Raw genomic sequence first — 24,348 nt, 5'->3', positions numbered from 1 at the left:
CCTAATCATCATCCAATTAAATATAATTCCCATCTAATCTTTAATCAAATGTGTGCCCAAGTGCAGCATTTACTTTAATTGTAATTGGCAAAGAATAGTTTATTACATTACATTTAGCTGACGCTTTTATCCAAAGCAACTTACAATTGCTATATATATATGTCAGAGGTCGCACGCCTCTGGAGCAACTAGGGGTAAAGTGTCTTGCTCAGGGACACATTGGTTGATGTATCACAGTGGGATTTGAACCCAGGTCTCCCACACCAAAGGGATGTGTCATATCCACTGCGCCATCACCACACCATGGTTTAATCAATTGAACAAAACACATTTGATTTTAATGTAATTTTAGTTTTATTTGTATAACAAGTGTTCATATGGATAAAGCACATTTAGATACTTGCATATAGATTCAGAGCTGTAGTAATGGTAGTAGTATTTCCTACTTCAAAGTATTGGCTACAATTATCCTAAAGGCTCTGACACACCAACCTGATTATCGGCCGTCGGACAGTCTGGCGAGGTCGGTGACTTGAGTCTGTTCGGTGTGTTCCGTGCCGTCGTCAGTCGGAGGAGCTGTCGGCGTTTATTTTGGCTGATTTGACTTGTTGAATCGGCCAGTTGGCAGTCAGACTCAATGACCAATCTGATTGGTGGAGTGCTAGCCCTTGAATCAGCGAATCAGTGCTTCTTCCACAAGAAGAAGCCTGAGAGCTGACAACGCCAGTATCTTCTTATTTCTTGCCATCGTATTTTCTTCCTTTCAGCGAGTAATGACAACAACGATCCTTCTTGACTACTATCAACACTCTCTGATGAAAACAATGACTGACGACAGTGTGCTCTGTGTTTACTAGGTCTAGAGAGATGTTCCGTCATTTCCGGTTTTCATTTTTTTGGGCGACAATACAGATTAGCGCCGCCTGCTGTTATGGAGACGTCTCACGCACGCGCAGAATGTACGCTCAAGTCAGCGTCGCTTCGGTGTGTTCCGAGGCACTTTTTTGAGAGACAGGAGCCGACTGATCAGTCCAACTGTCTTTTCTGCTGACGGTCGGCCGTCGGGTTGGTGTGTCAGAGCCTTAAAGCCAACAAACCCACACAGATTGTCAACATTTTAGATCACAATATTTGAGCAGAATCAACCAAATTATATAAAAGTACAACAATTAATTAAAGCGCATATCCCAAGCGTAAAGGCAGTTCATTCAATTGATTCCTGATAGAACTGCCATAATAGCCACAAAAGCTAGTGAAGCAAGCAGGCAACTTACATTACTCTCACATTCCCCTTTTTATTGATCTATCAGATATTAAAGAGCTGGATGTTGCAGATTTCCTCTAGCGCAAAAATACATCAAGAAACTGTTTAATTCATTTTCAAACTTCATCCGTATTAACCACCAGCATCAGCCATGCTGCCAGTTATTTTGGTGTCATTTTTTATTCTGTCACTCCATTGTAAAGTGATGACAAAAGACTAGTCAATCCAGTTTCCTCCAAGGCACATCTTAATGATTTGGGCATCATTACACACATTCACATCTCAGTTTCTGCAATTTCCTGTTCATCCTCACAATTCAGAAATACATTTCTCATCTCCCCTCAAACTTATGCATCATGCAGCTGTTAGCCTTATCATTTCAATCTTTTCTTGAAACTTAACGAGTTTAGTTTATGTACTGTGTCTTATATTCTTTTAGTAAATGAAATTTTGGTATATTTCATGTCCCATTTAACATATTCATCTATAATCTGATCATCTTCCCCAATTGTAATATTCATTCCGTTTTATCTCTTCCCATTGGCAAATTTAAATGTTTGTTTTGCTACACTGATTTGTAATTCATCCCTGTTTGACTAATTACATGTTGTTAAATTGATCTTGCTTTTAAAAAGGTTTTTATTTGAAAAAGACAGCTTTTGGTCAAGACGAATCCCTCTGCAGTATATACTAGCCCATCATGAGGTGTGTACAGCTATTTTTCCCGGAGCCAGAATCATTGGCGTACTATGGAGCCCAGGGCCAAAAATAGGATAAATCTCTTCATCAAATTTGTGTGTCAAAGTGACAAGGTGCTTTGCTGTTCCCCCATCCCAAAATGACACCTCTCCCTTATCTATATTCAGCTTAACGCGGATCCTTTCGGGACGCTGCTGCACCTGCAGCTCTGTACGCTCAGGTGTTGAGACGGTATACACCCCTTTGCTCAGCCCTATGGACCACACACCACGGTTTGTAGAGACCGTGAACTTCTTTTTACGAGGCACAGACTCTTTGCACACTCCCACAATCCACTTGGGGTTGTCACCAACAATGACATCCCACCTGTGTTTCCCAGATGTGTAACCTTCAGCACCCAGGACAAAGACACAGGGATCAAAGCGCTCCGGGTTGTCTGGGGTGGTCAGCCGCTCTGAGCTTTCCTTCACACTGGACAGGTCAGCATTCAAAGACAGCCATGGAGAGGCTGTGTTCGGGTTCAACACCACTGGATCTGCACACAGGAAGAGACAAGACGCAACTATGTTATATCGGTAACATTTGTTCAGTCACATATAATGTTTACAGGTCTGAAGAATGGTGGTATTTAGGTCTTCAGAAACATTTTTAGGTGTCGAATCAATATTAAACATAATAAACAAAAAACAAATTGGTCTAATTCCAGTTAAGACCGCCAGTACTTACTATATTTGATATGGGCCTGCATGTTCTTCCAGATTTTGAAGCTTAAAGTACCAACATGCTTGCCCATGTCCAAAAGAGAGTCGTAAGGGAGTCGAGGTTCTTCACGAGTCCACTGGGCTCTAAAGCAAAGATGGCAATATGTGAAAGTTAGCAAGAGACATTTGTAAACCCACAAAACACAACAGAAGCCTGGATAAAGCAGATATTCAGAGTTGAAAGACATGCATGTGTAACTATACAAAAATGCAAATATATGGTGAAATGTACTTCCCAGTTTACTTTGCAGAGATACAATATTTGCGATTGCAGTGAGTTTTGCAGTTACTTACTCTCTTTTTAACTTCTGGAAATTCTAAAACAAAAGAGTAATTGAGATTAGTTTTTTATATCAGACAGACAAAACAAACTACACAAGTCTCAGTAACACTTTATTTGAAGGGGTGTTCATAAGACTGACATGACACCGTCATTATTATGACATGACATCTGTCATGAACACGAAGGAGTCATTTTGAGTATTCATGACTGTTGTCATTAAGTTTCTTCGGTAAATTATGACACTTTTAGTTATTATTGTCCGAAATGTCTTTGTCATGACAACTTGACATTAATGAAGACAACAATCTCTGTGTTATGACAACTTGACATTAAACTAGACAATACAACCTGTCATAAATATGTCATGACAGGCCCAGTTATCAAACTTTAATAAACTATTTAGCTTTATGTGTTAACATTACATTAAACTGTCATTAAGAGGTCCTGTCATGAAGTTTGCTAGATTTCGCGACTTTTCTGACCCCCTTAGCGACTTTTTTTACAAAAGCGACTAGCGACAACTTTGGCGACTTCCTGTAGAAAAGACGCCAGTATTGTCCAGCGAGCACGCAAGGTATTTCTCTCTTGTGGCCGCCAAAGCAGTCACCTCTCTTTTCTGTTCTGTGACTGAGGAGTAGAGGAGCAGCCCCTCCCCTCTCTGCTCTCTCCTCATGTGCAGCAGCACTGCGCGGGCAGGTAGAAGGGGAGGTGGGACAGGGTGCGGGGGCCGGTGTAGGTACGAGAGACAGCCTGACGCGACGGGAGAAAGAAAGACGCCGCTGAGCTGGCCTGGCCCTGGGCAAGCCAGCCTTCTTTGAGAATTCTTTATCGATCTTTCTCCCTCCCTTTGTAGAATTTCTTTTTTTACTTCAAAGATAGGCTACCTAACTAATAATTATAATGTTATATTAATTCCTGTATTGAATTTGTGATTATTTGGCAAAAAAAATTCTATTTCTTTCTATCTACCTTGCTGACACAACCACTAGTCTTTATGCAAATGATTGCGTAATGACGTCACAAATAGGCAAATGACGTCATCGAGCTACTTTTAGAGACTTTTGGAGCTGGTGCTAGCTACTTTCATTCCACTTTACATGAGATTGTGGATATTATTCATGACACCGCCATATAAGCATTCGATGATGAAATGAAACTTCATGACAGGTTCAAATGAGGTCAAGGAAAAATATTCATGACACAATATACAATTTATAATGCTCTCATGACAATGTAAAAACCAACCTCTTAATGACATTTTAATGTGATCTTAACACAAAGCATAAATAGTTTATTAAAGTTTGATAATTGGGCTTGTCATGACATATTCATGAAAGGTTATGTTGTTTAGGTTAATGTCAAGTTGTCATTACCAAGACATCGACAGGTTGTACTGTCTTGCTTAATGTCAAGTTGTCATAACACAGAGATTGTTGTCAAGTTTTCATGACAAAGACATCTCGGACAATGCAACTTGTGTAAGTGTCATAACTGGGTGCCTGGTAAGCTCACCTGGTAGAGCGGGTGCCCATATATAGAGGTTTACTTCTCGACGCAGCAGTCGTGGGTTCGACTCCGATCTGCGGCCCTTTGCTGCATGTCTTTCCCCTTTCAAGTCTAAACTGTCCTATACAAATAAAGGCCTAAAAAATGCCCCCAAAAATAAAAGTGTCATAATTTACCGAATGACACTTAATGACAACAGTCCTTCGTGTTCATGACAGGTGTCATGTCATAATAATGTCAGTGTCATGTCAGTCTTATAAACACCCCTTCAAATAAAGTGTTACCCAAGTCTCTTATGACTGTGAGGACAAGCTGCCTTCTCTTACCCGCAGGAGGGGTAGATCCTCGTTGCCCATCTCTTTCTTCAGTGTATCAGTGAGCTTGTTCAAAGTGTCAATGTCATCGTTTGTGTTGTCAATCATCTTCTGTATGGAAGCAATCTTATGCTCCTCCTCGGTAGCCAGGGCTTTTAGACGCAGAGCTTCCTCTGTGACAAGAGCCTTGTGGAGCCTCTCAAACTCCACCTTGATCTGCTTCTCTGCCTGCCCAGCTTGATACTGCGTTAAGAGAAGAGAGTTTCAATTTAGAGTACGTACACACAAACATGAAGAAGACATCTGCAGTCCGTGGTGTGTTATATGTCTTGTATCATCTCTGCTGAACGAGGGGGTGTGAACCTGGGGTATCTTGTTCAAGGACTGAAGTGGTGTGAAGGCGAAGAACCAGTTTTGCAGCTTGTATAAACTAGTTGTTAGATTATACACAGATAAATGTAATATGAACACTGTGAGACGTGTCAGTAACTTTACCTTGATGTACTCCATTGCGTTGCTGAGTTTACGTGTCACTTTCTTGTATGACTCCACTTTTTTCTCGAAAATCTGGACTTTGAAGCTCAGCTCCCTCTGTAGGGTGAAAAAAAATCAGGGAATGAGGTAACCAAAAGAAAACCGCGTCATTAAAAAATGTTTTAGACTAGTAGTGACTAGCGTTGTCTGTATTCCCAAAACCTGTATCCACATACGCACATGGTCTCCTCATTGATTTTCGTTGTCAAATTATTGTAGTGGGGAAAAGGTTACCAGAAAAGCTGGATCTAGATTATGTTTATTACTGGGGCCATATAGTTATGGGAATGTGGCTGAAGTTTGTAGGGAAAAGGATTAGACAGATGTAAAGGGTAATGGAAATATAGATGTACAGAAATTGGGTTTAACATCTTTTCCACATACAATCCCTGTGTGGTCTTGAGAAAAGCACGAGTGTAATTAATAACATTAACAATGGCTCTGTTTGACCTGGTACTGGGCATTTTGACTTATTTGCATGGCTTCCTGGGACACATCAATGGAACTGAGCCGTATTATTAATTCACTTGTGCTTCTCCTGCTATGACAAAAAGGCCTATAGAAGTATATTCGCTATATGGTTATAACAATTCCTCTAATAAACCTATAGTAACTGTGTTGTAATTATATAGTTATTATAATCAAACCCAGGATATCTGGAGTCCCAGGTCAGGAGCAGGGCTACTGAAAATCAGTTGACCTGCATTGACCCAGGATGAAGGTTTTTGGCATTCACAGAAGTTATGGATTGTTATGTTTTGGATGTTATGGATTGTTATTATGCATTCATGTTCTCAATTTGGTAGTAGGGGGTGAAATTTGCTTCCCTCAGGAAGGCGCTTCAGACTGCCACTATAGCCACGTTACTAGCCAAGTTAAATTATGAAATACATAGTCAATCGTACCGAGCCACCCCTTCACCCCACCCCCTTAGTACTGTCTGATTTGAAACTCATGTTGATTGTGGTGAAGCCAAAGACAATTTTCCACATTATGGACAATAACGTTTCTAACTAACATGACGCTATGGGGAAACCGTGGAGCTACAGTATTTTTTTTTATCCTCACTGTTCAGCATTTCAGTCTTTTCTCTCACCCAGTCAACAAAAGTTTAAATCAAGCTGTTCTTTTCTTTCCAGGTGTAAAACTGAGTTTAAGTGCCATCAAGGAAAACGTGTTTTTTTCTCAAGAGAATATATATTTTGGGGCCAACACCCAATTGATAACTGGTGAGCGTACTATACCTTACACATTGGTGCCCCTTCTTTCAGTGGCCACAGCTTGTGTGTGTTGTGTAGAGTGACACAGTCCACACACACGGGCTCCTCATCCTTCTCACAGTACAGCTCCAGCGGCTTCAGGTGCAGGTTACAGGTGTCCTCACTGGGGCGTTTCCTGTTCGACCGGCTGTTTGACTGTTTGAGGAAGGACTCACACGCGCTGCTGAGCGCGCGGTTGGAGATGGCCTGCCCTTCCTCAAACTCGACCCTGCACAAGGGACACTTCTTGTTGTACTTAATACTTTTCTGCAGACACTCCCGACAGAAACTGTGGCTACACGGCAGCAGCACAGGGTCCTGGAAGATGCCCTGACAAACGGGGCAGGTCAGGTCCTGCCGGAGAGGTAAAGACTCCTCCGGCACGTCTTCGTCCATACTGTCAGCCATGGCTTCACGGGCCCGCTTCAGCTTACTTTCGCTATTGAGGAAATCCCAAACTGACGTGTATACGCAGAAAAATACGCACTCACTTGGCTCTGTGTAATATGTCAAGGCTTCACCAGCTTGCTTACGCTCACAAAAAAATGAAAAATAATAGTATCAGCGACAGTTTTAGAAAGAAAAAAAAAAAAAAAACTCGATCACAGCAGAGAACCAGCACCCGTCGAGTTCGTTTCTTCTTGTCCTTGTTTCAGTGACAGGATGCAAACCTGATCGAGGTTCTTACAACACCGCCCTCTAGTGTTTCTGGAGGTTGTATCAGAAATAATCAGTTCTTACTGTGGAAATGTGCACATCTGCACCTGCATACATAGCAGAGAGGAGGGAAAAAACATAGAAATTAAATGAATCCATTTTTTATGAACAACACTCTCTCTGTTGTAATGAATAAACAGACATAATGGCCTGGACAGGTGCTATGGGAAGACACTTAATTCCACACACCACAGCTCATACATCTAATCATTTTTTAGACATTGACATCCCAGGTTATATCTTTTTATTTACTTTGCACTTAATTTGAATAATGTTTGAATTAAATGTTCATATAAGCTGTAAACTCCACCACACAGACATGGAAGCTACAGTATCTCGCTACAGTGCCAGTGTCCTTTTAAACCTCCTAACCATGTTCTCATATTTTAATTTTTGTAGTCCTCTCTTTAAAATACAAATCATCTCATTGACTGGTCTACATACTGGTCCTTTGTTAAAAAAAAAAAGTCAACTCTGGGAGTTCATGATACAACAAGTATATCCAAAAGATGGAGCCACAGTGCCATTATGTGACACCGCATTATGGCCATCCTGCTACAGTGAAGTTGCTAAAACACACCACAGTCAAACTCACCATGGTGTTATGTGTGGCGTAATGTGTGAAAGAAGCTGCAGTTGTATACAGTAGTCATTGTAGTAGTAGTCAGTCTTGTATAAAGTACTTGAAAGTAATACTTGAGTAAAAGTACAAGTATCTTACCAGAAAATGACTTTAGTAGAAGTTAAAGTCACCTTTTAGAATATTACTTGAGTAAAAGCCTTAAAGTATCTGATATCTACTGTACTTAAAGGTCCCATGGCATGAAAATTTCACTTTATGAGGTTTTTTAACATTAATATGAGTTCCCCCAGCCTGCCTATGGTCCTCCAGTGGCTTGAAATGTTGATAGGTGTAAACCGAGCCCTGGGTATCCTGCTCTGCCTTTGAGAAAATGAAAGCTCAGATGGGCCGATCTGGAATCTGCTCCTTATGAGGTCATAAGGAGCAAGGTTACCTCCCCTTTCTCTGCTTTGCCCGCCCAGAGAATTTGGCCCACCCATGAGAGAGAGACATCATGGCTTTCAAACGAGCAAAGTGGCAGTTGGTCAAGGCCACACCCCCACCCTCCATCTTGCCCCCCCCCTCTCTCCTCCTCAATAGCTACAGACACAGAAATGGCACATACTAAGGAAAGCTCATTGTGGGACTGGCTCTAGTGGCTGTAATTCTGCACCAAGGCTGAATTTCGGGAAAGAGACTTCAGATACAGTATTAGGGGACCACTAAGGTCTATATAAAAGCATCCAAAGAGCACCATGTCATGGGAACTTTAAGTATCAAAAGTAATTGTCTGATATTAAATGTACTATTAGAAGTAAAAGTAAATAAAAACTTTGGTTCTTATAAAACAGAATTTTCATTTTTTGTGAGGAAGAATCTTTCACTCCAACGAACGAAAATATTTCTTGCAAGTACCGAGTAACGAAGATGCCTAGGGGAAATGTAGTGAAGTAAAAGTATACATTTTATTTAGTAAAAGTGAAAGTTTCAGAAATATAAATAACGAAGTGAAGTACAGATACATGAAAATTCTACTTAAGTACAATAACTGGGGCAACCTCTAGCTCACCCAGTAAGAGCGCGCGCCCCATGTAGGCTGAGTCGTTTGCAGCGGCCAAGGTTCGAATCCGACCTGCGTCCCTTTTCTGTGTGTGTTTATCCCCTCTCTTTCTCTCCCCCTTTCCTGTCTATCCACTGTCCCTGTCGATTAAAGGGAAAAACCGTAAAAAAAAGTAACGAAGTATTTGTACTTTATTAAATTACAACACTGAATTAATATGACCTACTAAATCATTCAAACTAAAACACCTTAAAATACTGTACAGGACTGAAAAAAGGAAAATTTTGTTTCTAACCCAAGACAGACCTCTCTGACATCCCCCTCATTTTCCATGTATTCTATGAGTTTATATATCAGTGAAGCATTTCCAGCAAGTGTTCAAAAACACTTTATTTACCACATTTAGATTTATTTTTTGAACATGTAACAAAAAAGGAAAAACAAAACAAAAAAACATAATTATAAATATGAACATAATAAACCCCATGAATAAACAACATAATATTACATGTCCGAAAAGGAGTAGTAAGAAGTATTCACTTTTATGGTCCTACCCCTTCTTCATAACTCAAACAATTAACTTAATATTTATCATATACTGTATATATGACACAACAACTATCCCAATTGTATTATGTATAACCACATACAACCTGTACAACCCTCATGCCTATACCTCTTAAAAAAATGTATTTATATTTGGACTTCAGCTTCACCAAAACATCACGAGTTGGCATGACAACTGTTTTAGTGTTACACATCTGGGTCTCTATGCCCTTCTTACCATCCACAGACACCTTGTACTCATGGGCTGCATATGTGATTTCACCCTGAAACTGTAGTAGGATAGGGCTTTTCAATGGTGCAGCTCCAATATAAATTGCAAGTTTTTATGAAATGTTAAGTTTATTCCTTTCACTAAGTGGTGAATTCAGCACACTGTCAACACAAAATGTGTGAAATAAGCTACATTTCTGTCATACATGTTCATCATGTATGTTTCTTTCTATAAAGCAAAAGTCTCAACTGTACATGCTGCGCTGCTAAAATATGAAGGGCAGTCACAGCAGCAAATGTAACACAGGAAATCCACAAGGGTGCTGTGCAGTGCTCCCTTGTTACAAGTAAAGCTACAAAAAAATCATCTGTTTTTATGAAAGTTTCGCCTGCTCAGCTTCACAGCAAGGGGCAGTTTTGTGATCTTAATATAGTAAGCATCTTTAAGACCACTGAGAGAGACGTGGTGATAGTGGGTATGTGCATAGGTGAAAAGGTCAGAGCAAAAAAACCACGTGGGACAGTACCTGACAATTGTGTGTGTCAATGTCAACTCCCTCACAACATGACACATTTAAACAAAAATATACCTTATCCTTTTATATGATCCTTATGCAACACAAAACCATTTCAAAATGAGCACTAACAAAACAAAAGAACAAAAACAAAAACAAAAGAATTTAAAAAACTTACTATATAAGCCCTAGTCTTCAGGCAGGAGTTGTTACCACAACCTAATGGGGGGAAAAAAACATAACCACACAGCTTAAAACCAAAATCCATGTTGTCACATGGATTCTGTCAGAGATCTGAGATATGAGCCTTCAGTATATCGTCAGATGATGTAACCATAACTGCTGCCATGAATATAGGGCCTGCAATGTTTGGGTTCTGATGTTAGTGACATACTGACCTGCTATCTAGTGAGACCAATTTTACTCAAAACCAGAAGCTGCAACGGAGAGCTATACAAAACCATTTCAGCAGGTGTTCAAAGAGCAGTGAAAAGGAAATCTTCTCAATGTGCTTTCATATTTATCTCTTTATCAACATCATGAATAATGAATACATCTTCCAAAAAATAGTTTCTTTATCTTATAACAGCAATATGCATCACACCACCATCCTGACAGAAAGTTAAATATAATACAGCACTGAACTGTCATTGTAATTTTTAAAATAGTACACTGGTTACAACTGGTTGTGTAAAATGATTGCTTGCTATGTAAACTTAGCAACATGATAGGCAACACTATTATGACAGTGTGGACAGGATTATAGGAATCAAAACTAGAATGTGGAAAAAATGATTATATATATATATATATATATATATTTGTATTCTTTCAGTTCCTCAAGTGACATGTGTCTCCTTGGTTTCACAGTGGTAACAAATTTAGGGCCACTCTCACAACCTAACATGCCTTGTGAAAAACATAACTACTTTTACTTTTTCTTACTTAACATTCTTAAAGCTTTTATAAACAAAAGTGGGAACATTTAAAAAAAAAAAAAAAAAAAAAGTGTTGTAATGTGGTGGAGAAATGTTGGTCTGCAGTGGTGTAGTCTACGTGATATGCAGGTATACGCAGTATACCCACTAAGAAAGCTCCAGGATTTTCATATACCGTCTTAAAAATGCCCAATGACACTTTCTATTATATTTTTGATATATTTTGAATTGTCATCTGTGTTTTTCGTCTTCGCATAGGCTAAATAAAGGTATTCCACAGTAAATTGGTGCATAAAAGTGTATACGAATGCAGGAAATGAAGTCTTTGACGCTCAAAATTTCCCTTGGGGAGGGCACCCAGACCCCCCCACTATGATATCCACTCCCCCTCCCCCAAAGGCAGATTCTGGCCCATATATATAGGCCAATATATCCATTACCATACTATTAGACTACACCACTGTTGGTCTGTGACATGCACAGACACTTAACAACAGGTAGTGATTAAATTAGAAACCCTTTTCCTGTCTAACACTTATTTAGTGTGGACAGGAAAGGCCTATATGACAGTGGGTTTTGTTTAGTTCTAAAGTAAAAAATCTTAGAAGCAGCCACACACAACTGCAGTACATTCTCCTGCAGATATTCAACCAAAATGAACAGAGCTTGTGTTTGTGGATATGAAAATGAAACAGACTACTGGAAGTTATGTTTTAACCCTGCAAGTCCAACACGCTGCATTTCACAGCTAAACCATACAGTAAAACTCCAGGCGTGAATGCTTTTCCTCTTTTAAGTAAAATGGTCAGCGAAAATCACAATTCAATTATTTTCCTGCAATGTTTGTCCCTGGTTGTGGGCTGAAAAAGTCACTGGTTTGGCTACTTTCATGGCCAGCTGCTTGCACTTCCATCAGGCCTCTCTCACCACAAGAATTGCATTTAATGTGCAAAAACTGAAGGTGTGAAAAGGTGTGAAAACAACAGGAACATGCTCTCTTTCAACCTTTTGCGCTGGAGCTGGGCGAGGGGAAACAGACAAGACAACCCAAGAGCTGCCACAGGTGTCATGTTTGCACTGTGGTGAGCTGGTTTGCATACATATGAGCAATTCTGAGAGTAAAAAAAAAAAGGTGCAATAAATATTTTGCATCTATGAAATAGTTAGTGAAAATGATTTACGGTGAGATTTTACACTGATATTCAACATATAAATAGTATCAGGTTTTGTTTTGATAAGGCAATAAAAGGTGCAATGTGGACTTATTTTTTATATTCTGTGTATTTTGTGTATCCTTGAGGTCTAACAAATGTGTTGAGTGCATTTCTTCTGTCTTAAAACATTTGCAAAGTATTTAAAATCCAGCATTACTCACAGCCATGTCTACTAGCTTGCATTTTTCTTCTTCCCCATCTTGGATGGCACATTGCTTTGCAACTAACTGTTGATCAGTGGAATGGTGTGACACCATTGGGAGGACTGTGTGGCGTTGCCAGCTTACATGTTCGTCCTGCACGAGATAAAAAAAACACTCATAGAAACACAGCTCAATGGTCTACAGGCCACAGGATATACCCATTAGACAATATGTAGAAGTTCATTCATTAGTTCCACTATTATTTTTCATTCATTCAGATTACACACTGAAGTCTATACCACTTTATATCAAATGTGTGAGTTGCTGCTGTGTCAGTCTTTCAGTACATACTGTTCCAATGCATCTCTGTACACCGCAACAACAAACCTCAGTTTTTTCTGTAAATTGGTTTGCAAGATAATAAAAGTGAACAGCATGACCACAGGATATTCATGCCACTGCTGTTCGTATGCAGTTGTACAATTTTTACTTGTTCTTTTTACAGGTAGAATTCAAAATTTTCAAATTTTCAAAATTCAAATTCACATTTGCATTTAATGCATTTGCAAGTACTTGAATCTGTATTGTACTGTATTTTCTTATTGACATAAGATTTTTTTAGATTCATGTGTACTATTGCAGATATTTTTGTCTTGTTTTTGGGTGCAGCACTTTCATCCTTTTATCTATTAATTGCTCAATTGTAATTACATTGTGACAAGTGGCAGTTTCATATGTTGTCTGCTGTGTCCTTTTGTCTCCTTTACCACTGTCATTGTGAATGGACGCCATATCTGGGGTTAATAGAGTTGTTTAATCTAATCCAAATGTGCAGTTCAGAAAGTTATTTAATTCAACTTCCACATCTCTATTGAATGCTACGTTAAAAATACCTGCTCATAGTACTATATAGCATGGCCTGAGGAGACACATGAATGAATAACTTAGAGACACATTAGAGAAATTGAAACTAAAAAGGACAGTTCATTCACGCAATAAATCTGGTCAAATTGCATGAGGAGGGTTTCTAATGTGGTTTATAAAGGAAGTTGAAGAGCCTGTCTGTAAAACAAAGTCTAAAAGTCTAGTCCAAACTACACCTGTAAGTAAAACGTTCTGCATGTTTTGTTCAATGACTAGAATAAATGCAGATGTTTTCCTGAGGGTGCCAGCGTCACTCAAATGACAATGAACATACAATAATGTCACAACATATATGCACACAACATATTTTAGAAAGTCAGCACTCAGCATGATGCACTTAAAATTATAATAACTGTATTTGTATAGCACCTTTAAAAACAATGGTTTACAAAGTGCTTTGACAGTGGAAACAAAAGCACATAATCATTACATAAAACATACATTTCTCTTCAACGCCAACAGATTTTGAAATGAAACTTATGCAGTCGGTGTATAATCAAGAAATATTATTCATCAGTTTCTATGGAAAGTGTACAGCCCACTTAAATACAGTGACATTTCATACATTGGTGTAAAGTCCCTTCATTAACACAAGACATAGGGCATAATAGAGAGTAGTGGTTTGTTTCCAGACCTCTGAATCACCATCCAGATCTCAAATTATTCTGTGTTTCAATTAATAAAGTAAAACAATAGTTTTTTGTCACGTGAGGTTCAAATCACAATTACTCTTTATCACTACAACAGTTTCCCTAATTTTCCCTAAAACATGAAACCCTCATGGTTGTGTTTTCTCATTGTAGAAATGCTGAATGATTACTTTATGCGTGACTAGAGGCGGGTTTCTTGTCTTGTCTCTCTGTGCTTCCTCTGGGGTGGCTCTATAGATGCTGTCATCGGTGACACTGGATCACTAGAGCTAACGTCTGCTAGCCTTGTGAACCTGCTCACTGAGGAGACTACAATATCAAAGGATTACAATTTGGTAAGTTATTACCTTAAGTCTTATTTTTTAGATGAAGCATATATCTAGGAAGATTTTAACATATCATTAGTTGTTATTTGATGACTTCAATTCACATCTATGAATCAATGCATGTACTTCTTACATCTTTTTTTGTGTTTGCGATCTTCACCTTATTAAACAAACATGAATGAAATATTGAATGTTGGGTTTCTTTTATCTTTGTTCACCCCTTTTGCTGTTTGGTCTCACAACTTTAGTTCACAGTATGAGACCATAGACTGTGATGTGGTTTGTAGCGTGACAGTGTGCCGTTAACGCACGATGCCATTCAGTAAAAAGTTGCAGCGTTTTGGATCGTGCAATAAGAAAATGATGGAGCTACAGTCAAATTAGGCTTTTGAATCATTCACTGTGACCAAATGATAATTTATGAAAATAGTTAACAATGCTAATTAACATTGTGATTAATATTATGGTGCACTAAGGCTCTTGCTGCAAACTCTAAAACGAAAATACACGTTCCTTTTTTGACATATGCATCAATTTGTCTTCCCCATCTGCGGGCATAAAGCAATTCTGTACGTACCCTAGTACAGTATGACTGAAATGGTACCTCTTAACCATACAAAGCCTTGCATTGTAACACCAGTCAAGAAAATGTATGGTGGTATTTCACCCTTACATTTGAAAAATACAACAAGAGTAGCTAAAAGTGCTCTTCGTTCACATTCAGATTATTTTAACGAGTTGCTCTAATGCACTTCTTTTCTACTCTCCCAGGAAGTCATTAGCACAGATACAACTTTTCCAGAATACTGCTGTGAGAGTTTTAACAAGGCTTAAATAAATAATAATAATAATAAGCTAATTGTCTTTTTTATGTTCACTTATGTTCAAGATTATGTCTAATAGACAGACTGCAGACAGACTCTTTTAAGGCCATATTTTGCTTTTACTGAAATGATTATAATGGGGACTAATTAATGTGGTCTGATTCTGTCTTGTTTGTTCTTTTATTGTATTGCACAGATTATTTAAAAGAACTGTGAGAAAAGTGCTTGAAAAAAAAAACAGATAGAGCAGATGGACAGATTTGTGTAAAGCTACACAGCACCACCATGTGGTTAAAACAGACTACGCTTGTCTAACTCTAACCAAATTGATGTCCATATTTTATATTTCTTCTTCTTCTTTTTGTGCAGAGTTCACTAATGGATGGCTTGAAATGGGACGGGGAAAGCGACCTTGACGGGCTTGATGACTTATTGGAGTATAACTACTCTGATAATAATTACAGTTGTTGCGAGGGGAGTGATGTGTGCGACCTACAAGACGGCATGCATTTTGAGGCGATGTTCATCCCAGTTCTATACTCTGTGGCATTTATTGTGGGTGTCCTGGGGAACGGAGTGCTGCTGGGAGTTCTGGTTCAAAGCAGGAGGACCTGGAGTGTGACAGACACCTTCATTCTCCATCTGGGTGTGGCAGATGTCCTGCTGCTGGTGACGCTACCCCTCTGGGCTGCACAGTCCGCTCAAGATAGAGGATGGACCTTTGGCACTCCTCTCTGTAAGATCACTGGAGCTGTTTTTACGGTAAGAGGTGTGCAGGAAAGGTGCACCAAAACTGCATGATATACAGTGGTTGCAAAACGACTTTTCACTTGTCTCTGATTTCTTTGTATCCTCAGGTCAACTTCTACTGTGGGATCTTTCTGCTGGCCTGCATCAGTCTGGACCGGTACATGTCTATCGTCCACGCCACCCAGATGTATTCCCGCAGAAAGCCCTGGGTCGTTCAGGTCAGCTGCTTGGCAGTGTGGCTCTTCTCCATTCTCCTCTCGATCCCAGACTGGATCTTTTTGGACGCTGTGAGGGATGAAAGACGACTAAAAACAGAGTGCGTTTCCAACTACTTTCTCTTCAACTCTGAGTCAGTAAATGACTGGAGACTGGCATCACGCCTGCTCTACCACTCGGTAGGCTTCCTGCTACCTTCAGCCATCCTGATCTTCTGCTACTCCTGCATCCTGCGGCGGCTGCGGTGCGGCTCTCAGGGCCTCCAAAAGCAGAAAGCTTTTAAGGTCATTGTGGCCGTGGTGGTGGTTTTCTTTCTCTGCTGGACGCCATACAACATCACACTCATGGTGGACACAGTTCATTCCAACACCACCAGCGGGGGCTGCGGAGTCAGAACATTTCTGGAGAAAGCCAAGATAGTCACCTCCACCGTCGGTTACCTCCACTGCAGCCTCAATCCCATCCTGTATGCCTTTGTGGGTGTGAAGTTCCGGCGTCAGCTCCTGGACATCCTGAGGTCTCTGGGCTGCAAGCTTAAGACAACTGCTAAACTGCAATCTGTTGGTACCAGCAGGAGAAGCTCCATTTGGTCTGAGTCTGCCGATACCTCCAACTCCATTGCTATCTGAGAGAGACACACAAACATATCGACAACCACAAGTACAAACCTGACAAAGCTTACAAACTGACTTAAACTGACAGAAAGACAGAGACATGGGCAGCTAAGTGTACAATGTGTTTCTGTAAATGTGTTTTGTTATTTAACATGTAACAGCTTTTCTTTCAATGCCCTGTAGTTTAGAGTGCATTAGTCACTTCACATGAAAATGACTATTGGGCAAAAATAATGATGTCTACCTGGGACTTGGGGTCATACACATCTCCTTGTAGGCAGCAGATTAGCTACAGCTATTTTTCTTAACATAACATTTCCCTTTTCTGACTGCAAAGCAACATTGTATTTTAACATGTCATACTGCAGTGTTAATACTGGAGCTACTGTCTTAGATACATAACTTTATACATAACTTTTAAATGACATTTTTATACCACAGTTATACTCTATGTTGCATTATGTTTTGTTTTTTTACATGGATTGTTCACAAACCAAATAACATTTATTTTTTTAATCATAACCAGTGTGTTTTCAACATTGTTGCAACAGGACCCCTTAAACGGCAATCCGGAGATTATTTAGAGAATGTATAAACATGTGAAAAAGATATACCTGTAAGAATAGAGAAGGCTTTGAAACTACTGTTAGACCATGATGTAAAATAAAAGTGAGAGGTAAAATGAATTAAATAGATTTTTTTTAGATAGTTTAAAAAAAACATCTACTCATTTGTTCAATGTTTATTTGACAAGTTGTCACTTTAATAAAATGCAGAAAAAAAACTTGTGTTGTCTTGTATCTGTCATTCCAATTAACATCTTTGATAAATACTGTATGTTGCTCAGGAACATGTTATGACTCAAGGCGACATGATGTTGTGCTTTAAAGTAGTCTTATAAGTTTTAACTACAATTGTTGGATCATCATTTTTATTGTTATATATTCCTTTAACACTAAGGTGATACATTCAAAACTTATTTTTCCTGTGTATTCTTATAAAAACCAAGCATACATACATATACTTCAGATAAAAGTAAATTATGTCTTTATTATTTTTTGATTTGTTAGTACAGTCGTTGCAAAACATCATTTAAGTGCTCTCATTTGTGCATCTTTGGAGGTAACTCATCTAACAGGCCCTCATCTAAAAGCACCATTCTCACTCAAGAAGTGGGCTCCACTATCAAGGGTCCTAGTGACCGTTTGAGGATTATATAGGGAGAGGAATTAATTGGCTTGTAGGGCTGATCAATTATGGAAAAAATCCTAATCACGATTATTTTGGTCAATATTGAAATCACGATTATTTAACATGATTACTCATTGTCTTTTGGAAAGATGTTGCAATTATTTGTGATCATTAGGAGCCAAACTCGTAATCACGATTAAAATTGCGATTAGTTGCACAGCCCTATTGGCTTGTATAGCCCTTCACATGATGTCCATTTGTCCTGGTTGTCTCTACCAGGACACTGTGTCACACACACTGCTAGTGTTGTGATTCATGAGGGGCAGAAGTTTAGGCCCTGGTAATGTCACCTGGTATCCTCTCTTTTGATATTTCTAGGTATGACTAACTTGAGGAGAACATGGGTTAAAGCTAAGATACAGTGAAAGCAATAACTTATATTAAATGGATGGATGGGTTCAAATTTTACTACTTATCCACCTCAGCCCAACCAGCACAGAATCATACTTATATTGGGAATGGAAGACATAACCTAAACCCAACACCTGGTGTGTACTGTACCTCAGATGTAATAAGCAGGGCTTTGTGAGCTATGGTACGTACATGTATAATGATGAACATGAAGAACGTCAAATTTACCACCACAGACAAGTTTCAGATTTACCTTCAACAGGCAATTTGTGGTTCATGACTTATAGCAAGCAGCTGATAAACCTAAGAGTAGTTTCTAAGATAACCACAAAATGAGTAAAGCTAATTCAAGTCAATTTTACATAGCCTACAAATATAAAATTTACCTCCAGGGGATTACAGTCTGTACAGCATACATGGGGGATTTCATTGGATAAGAAGTTTGCAGCATGAAACTTCACAATTTAAATTTTAGGAGAAGTGAGATTGTGCAACATCCCTTTCTATCCTCTCTTCTTTTTGTATGTATTGAGCATATGAGACATTTAAATGTATTAACCTTTCTAGAATGTTCCATATGCTTATGACGTAGTCAAGATCAGGTGAGTACATATGATATATGCAAGAACAACGAAAACTGCAAACCCACATGTTGTGGTTTCAGTGGAAATAGCTTACGTTCTTTTTTCCAGGAAATTGAAACAAAGTGACAAAAAGCAGCCGCACATCCTCAAACATGTGGCTTGAGCAGAAACGACAAGAAATGTCATGACTTGTGGCGGTCTTCTCCAAATCAACCAATGTGCAAACAACACTAATATATAACCAGAGATCTTCCATAGGGGGTCCTCAGAGTCACTGCAGGGGGGCCTCCAAATTATTGTCAAAAAGGTTTGTTCATAAATTAAAATGTCTTAACATAATTCTAACATATTATTAGCAAATATAAATCACCACTGATGATAGGCTCACTGGCCTATAGGTAAGGTAGTCACTAAGATAGCCATCTACAGATACAATTAATCCTAAGATTCTTGTGCCACATGTATGTTTAACATTAAAAGATGATTTATAAAATCATGCCAACAATTATTGTTTTAATAGCTTGGTATTCTGTGCAAAAAAAGATATATATAAAGACTTCAGATCGCCTACACTTTATTGTAGGCCCAGTTTAATATGCAACTTAATTTCATACAATATATGTAGTAGGGGGTCCCTGCTCCATCTCTCTTTTAGTTAAGGGGTCCTTGGCTTAAAAAAACGTTGAAGACCCCTGATATAAACCACAACGTGCGACCACCGCTATCCCTTGCAACACATTGTATGCATAATTTACATGAGAGACAAACATTTGACTACAACAGGGTGGTGGGGGTGTTAAAAGAGATTGATTCCAGCAACAATCAGTGTGTATATATATAGTATAAACAGTTAACTCCAGAAGCAGCAGCTCTACTGGTTCAGTCACTGAGTCACTATCAGTGGCTGAGAGCAAAGTGAGCAAAGGGTTTATAAACTCTTCCAGTCTTGGCTGCATGCCCATTCAAGCAATCGTGGTATGTGGTCAACATGCTTGTTTTTAATCATCTAGTCCAGATACTTAATGTTTTTTTTTTGTAACTTTTGTACTTTAACGAAGCAGTGTGCCTTGATCTTCTTGGAGGAGTCAACTCCCTTTCTTGTAGACAGTACAGCAAAGTCTGTGTTTGTACTGATAACAGGTTTGGTACTCATTGAAGAAAAGTCCTGATTAGCTGCTCTTCTCTGTCTTACAGTAGGTAGCAGATAAGCTCTAGCTGATGCCGGAAGTAACACTTCTGAATCTGATGCAATACTCAAGACTAATAACCAGAAATGCCATAAACTTGACGTGTTGCTGCTGTCACAGTCAACCAGCATTTCTCAGATAAGAACACATTCTTAATGAAACTTTGGCTTGAGATAAACTTAAACACCATTTTACTTGAAGTAGAAACAGTAAGAAAATATGCTGCCTGAGAGGAAGGAAACTGTTTATTTATTGTGTGAAATTATAGTACGTTGAGTTTTTTAAAGAACACCCAGTTGTGAAAGTACATTTTATTTTAGGTTACATTAACATGATTATCTTGCCTTGAGTGCAGAAATCAAGCGTTCCAGGAAGGCCAAAACCTGCAGAGCAGCATGGAAATGAAACCACAAATTTAGTGCTCAGCACAACAAGCACTGTAATCTTTTAAAATAAGATATTATCTTCTTTTCTTCATTTGCCACCTACAATCTTTTTTCCCCAGTCAATTTCCCTAACACATAAGGCATGCCACTGTTCTCTCTCCACCAAACAAACAGATAAGTCTTTAGATGAGAGTAAACAGAGAGCTATGAAAAGGCTGCAGCATTAACAGAGAGCTTTGTCTCCTCCTCCTCCTCCTCCTCCTCCTCTGTCTCGCTCTCTGTCACCTGACTGAAGGCATCACAAGCTGTTTGTGACATCCTGTGTCCAACAGCCCGCACACACATGTTGCAACAATGAAGTCAAAAAGAAATAAGGCTGTGGGATTGTCCAAAGGGAAATTCCCTCACTGCACTGTGGTAACATACATGCTCACTGTGCAATCGTGGAATCCACACAGTCTGTACTGCCTGAAGATAACAAGAGAAGACGTAAAATGAAAAGTGAAACTGTTTGTGTTATCAGCAATGAAGTTATAAACGTTGTCGGACTGTTTCATGGCAGATCACAACAAACACTGACAAGGTTTATAATATATTCTTTTGACAAGAGCTTATTTTTCCACCGATTATTAGCTTTATGATGATTGTATAACAGCTGAAAACTGTTCATTGACACAATGTTTTTTTTCATTATATACAAAATAGTTTGCTTTCCATAATGCTAATAGTAACAATAATAATACACGATAAAAATATAAAAAATAAAAATAACAGATATCTACAACTTAATTAAATACTCATGATTTAGGGTGACAAGCTAAAGTTGTGCAACGGTGATTACAAAATAAAAGTACAACAGTATATGTCACCACGATGTGGTTTGGAATCCTTCACATTAAAGTGTAATGTGAATGAGTCACTCTTTATAAATATCTATTTCTAATCCTGATCTCATCATAAACTCCTGCATTCCTTGAACCCATGACACAACCTCACACTTAACACCCCTACGGGGTGGAGCACTATTCAGTTCACTTCTAAGTAGCAGGATGGCAGTTTTGTTATTATATTATTCAACACTGACTTGACGGGACCTGATGATCTACACTTGTCATCGGTTTCGCTTCTTCCTCCTCGTGATTCTGGTCAGGTGGGGCCTCCTCGCCCACACCCAACTCCCACAGCGAGCTCTCAGATTCAACTGTAGTACGTTTCAACATGGCCAGCGTCCGTTTCCTGAAGTTTCCGCACAGGCAGAGATAGAGCAGAGGCCTGAGGCAGGCGTGCATGCAGCCCAGACCAGATGTGACCATCAGAGCATTTATTTTCAGGGAACGTTGAGGATTTCCAGATAACTCAATATCAGGTTCCTTAGAGCTGTTCCTGAAGGTGTCCACAATGAGTGTGATGTTGTATGGCATCCAGCAGAGAAAGAAGACCACTACCAGGGGCAGGATGACCATGATGGCCCTCTGCTTCTGGAGGCCTTCAGAGCTTCGCTTCAGCTGCAGCAGGATACAGGAGCAGCAGATGATCAGGGCGACTGCAGGCAGCAGGAAGCCCAGCGTGTGGTGGAGCAGGCGTGACCCAAGCTTCCAGTCAGTTACTGACTGAGTGTAGCTGTGAACACACTGTGGTACTACATCTTTCCTCGCCACCAGGAAAATCCAGTGAGGGATGGTGAGGATCAGGGAGACGAGCCAGACCGACAGGCAGCTGATATGAGCTAACCTGGGCTTCTTATGGGAGTACAGCTGGGTGGCGTGGACGATGGACAGATAGCGATCCAGACTGATGCAAACCAGCAGAAAGATCCCACAGTAAAAATTGATCTAGGAAAGAAAAAAGGAAAACTTGAGCTGTGATCTAGTGAAGGATGGAAACCTCCGGTCATCTTTATCCCTTTCACTTCTTCACCCTGCTCTGATCCCCCACTCTTGCCTCTTCCCAGAAATGCTGAAATGCCTGGAGAAATGCCACCCGGGAGTATACTTGCTCAATAACAGTATTAAGTACAATGACCCTGGTCTGCCAAGAGTCTAGATTGAGTGGGAAATAATGGCCTAAAGCCAAACACATCTTTTTTTCACAGCTTTACTGAAAAGATCTCCCTTTTTACTTTCCAGTCCCTGCCTGTTCTAAACACCATTTGGTACTTACATAAAAAACAGCTCCACAGATCTTGCAGAGAAAACCCGAAAAGCACCATAAACATTGTTTAGTGGCCTGTGCAGCCCAGAAGGGCAGCGTCGCTAGCAGCAGAATGTCAGCAACACTCAGGTGGAGGATGAAGGTGTCTGATATACTCCAGGATCGCCTCTTCTGAGCCAGAACGGCCAGTAGTAGTCCATTTCCCAGCAAACCTATGACCAGCTCCACGCAGTACAGAACCGGGATAAACACCGCTTCACTGGGTCTTGACTCAGTGTCCTCTACATACTCATAGTCATCATCGTAGTTATAGGTGCCGTTCTGGCGAAATAATCCATCGAGTTCCACATCCATGTTCATCTATTGAGGAGGCAAAAAGGTTTAACTCAAAAGAGAGAAATCCAAAATGAAGTCCAGATGAGATTTACCATTTTATACTCTCTCTCTCTCTCTCTCTCTCTCTCTGTGTTTGACAGTTAGTTGTGTGAGAGTCCTTGGAAAGTCCAAACTCACACATACCTCACATGGTACAATGTCACCGGATTAGGCAACAGACTGGGGTTAAACGGAAAGCACGGTTTCCCTTGGTCACACACACACACACACACACACACACACACACACACACACACACACACACACACACACACACTCTATGAAGCTATTTTATGCAAAGTGCCTGTGACCTCAGCTGTAATCGCGTTTTACTGTTTATAGAGATAGATATGCAAACACGACACGAAACCATAAGTGCTGGTAGTCCATGTGCTAAGAAAAGGCACAAGAAGTGTGCGCAGATAAATATGAAATATTGCTACAGAAAGGATCCGTTTCGACACTCACTGACACGAGAAAAAGAAAGAGAGGGGAAGACTTGAATGCCCTATTAGTATAGTATATAGTCTACTGCAATATTGGCTACAGCAAAATGATGTATCAATGTACTAGTTAACATATAACATACATTCATCAAAAAAACTCTAACCTTGAGATGTTTGCACCCAGGCCTATATGATCTTACTTACCATACAGGGCTTCAGCTGCAGACCGAGAGGACAATCACCTCTCTGTGTGCAGTGGACAGATGATCCTAAAAGAGGACAAACAGCAACCTAGACGTATCTCTTCACACCGGGGTCAGCAGCTGTGGACGAATAGCCTGCCTACCGTTGCTGTTGCTGTTTTCAGGGGGACGGATCGAGCTTGCAGCTGTCGAGTGTCCGTTAAATTCAGCAGAAAAAACACACCAAATATTTCTCCGAGTTTGAGTGCAAACTTTAACTATCGCTAAACTTACAGTTAAAGGGAAATATGAGGGGTTGAGGGCGAATCCGCGAAAACGAAACGAGCAGGGGAAACTAAAGCGGACGATGAGAAAAGCATGGACGCACTTCGCGAAAAGACTGTAATCTTATATTATTATTACGCAGAGACTAAATTCACATGCACTTACTTTCATTACTTCCCCACTGGATTGTTTTGGTTCATCAAATATCACCTCGTCGTCTCGAACATTGCCAACTCTGAGAATCTGCCATCTCACACGGAAATCTGAGTTGCTCGATTCATTGTTTTTCATATTAAAATC

At 39.7% G+C, this 24,348-nt stretch overlaps 4 protein-coding genes across 6 annotated transcripts in view; 1 reads left to right on the top strand and 3 right to left on the bottom strand.

Annotated features, from left to right (window-relative positions):
• Window positions 1-1,291: 1,291 nt before the first annotated feature.
• Window positions 1,292-7,283, bottom strand: trim35-28 (tripartite motif containing 35-28). The gene is made up of 6 exons (XM_031288556.2): window positions 6,606-7,283; window positions 5,323-5,418; window positions 4,840-5,070; window positions 3,019-3,041; window positions 2,690-2,808; window positions 1,292-2,498 (listed from the first exon to the last, which is right to left on the bottom strand). The coding sequence occupies exons 1-6, from the start codon at window positions 7,026-7,028 to the stop codon at window positions 1,963-1,965; spliced, it is 1,428 nt and encodes a 475-aa protein (XP_031144416.1). The 5' UTR covers window positions 7,029-7,283; the 3' UTR covers window positions 1,292-1,962.
• Window positions 7,284-13,944: 6,661 nt separating this feature from the next.
• cxcr3.1 (chemokine (C-X-C motif) receptor 3, tandem duplicate 1) lies at window positions 13,945-17,449 on the top strand. Its single transcript, XM_031288516.2, has 3 exons — window positions 13,945-14,455; window positions 15,640-16,032; window positions 16,128-17,449. The coding sequence occupies exons 2-3, from the start codon at window positions 15,649-15,651 to the stop codon at window positions 16,863-16,865; spliced, it is 1,122 nt and encodes a 373-aa protein (XP_031144376.1). The 5' UTR covers window positions 13,945-14,455; window positions 15,640-15,648; the 3' UTR covers window positions 16,866-17,449.
• A 1,499-nt stretch (window positions 17,450-18,948) lies between these two features.
• Window positions 18,949-24,348, bottom strand: part of cxcr3.2 (chemokine (C-X-C motif) receptor 3, tandem duplicate 2) — an 18,041-nt gene continuing 12,641 nt past the window's right edge. Inside the window, exon 3 of the mRNA XM_031288498.2 lies at window positions 18,949-18,960. The gene's annotated coding sequence lies outside the window, so the exon portion shown is untranslated. The remainder of the gene's footprint in view (window positions 18,961-24,348) is intronic.
• LOC116042325 (C-X-C chemokine receptor type 3-like) overlaps window positions 20,447-24,348 on the bottom strand; it is a 3,946-nt gene continuing 44 nt past the window's right edge. The window contains exons 1-3 of one of the 3 annotated variants that reach the window (XM_031288481.2): window positions 24,214-24,348; window positions 22,770-23,120; window positions 20,447-22,441 (exon numbers count right to left, since the gene is read on the bottom strand). The exon at window positions 24,214-24,348 is cut by the window's right edge and continues 44 nt beyond it. In XM_031288481.2, coding sequence (XP_031144341.1) covers window positions 21,683-22,441; window positions 22,770-23,120; window positions 24,214-24,339 — 1,236 coding nt within the window. In that variant the 5' untranslated portion in view covers window positions 24,340-24,348 and the 3' untranslated portion in view covers window positions 20,447-21,682. The other 2 variants (XM_036006744.1, XM_031288486.2) reach the window with 2 other exon arrangements.

This window comes from Sander lucioperca, chromosome 10, assembly GCF_008315115.2.
Source record: "Sander lucioperca isolate FBNREF2018 chromosome 10, SLUC_FBN_1.2, whole genome shotgun sequence".
Taxonomy (NCBI): domain Eukaryota; kingdom Metazoa; phylum Chordata; class Actinopteri; order Perciformes; family Percidae; genus Sander; species Sander lucioperca.
Note: the sequence above shows the minus strand (reverse complement) of the source record. Positions and strands in the feature narration are given on the sequence as shown.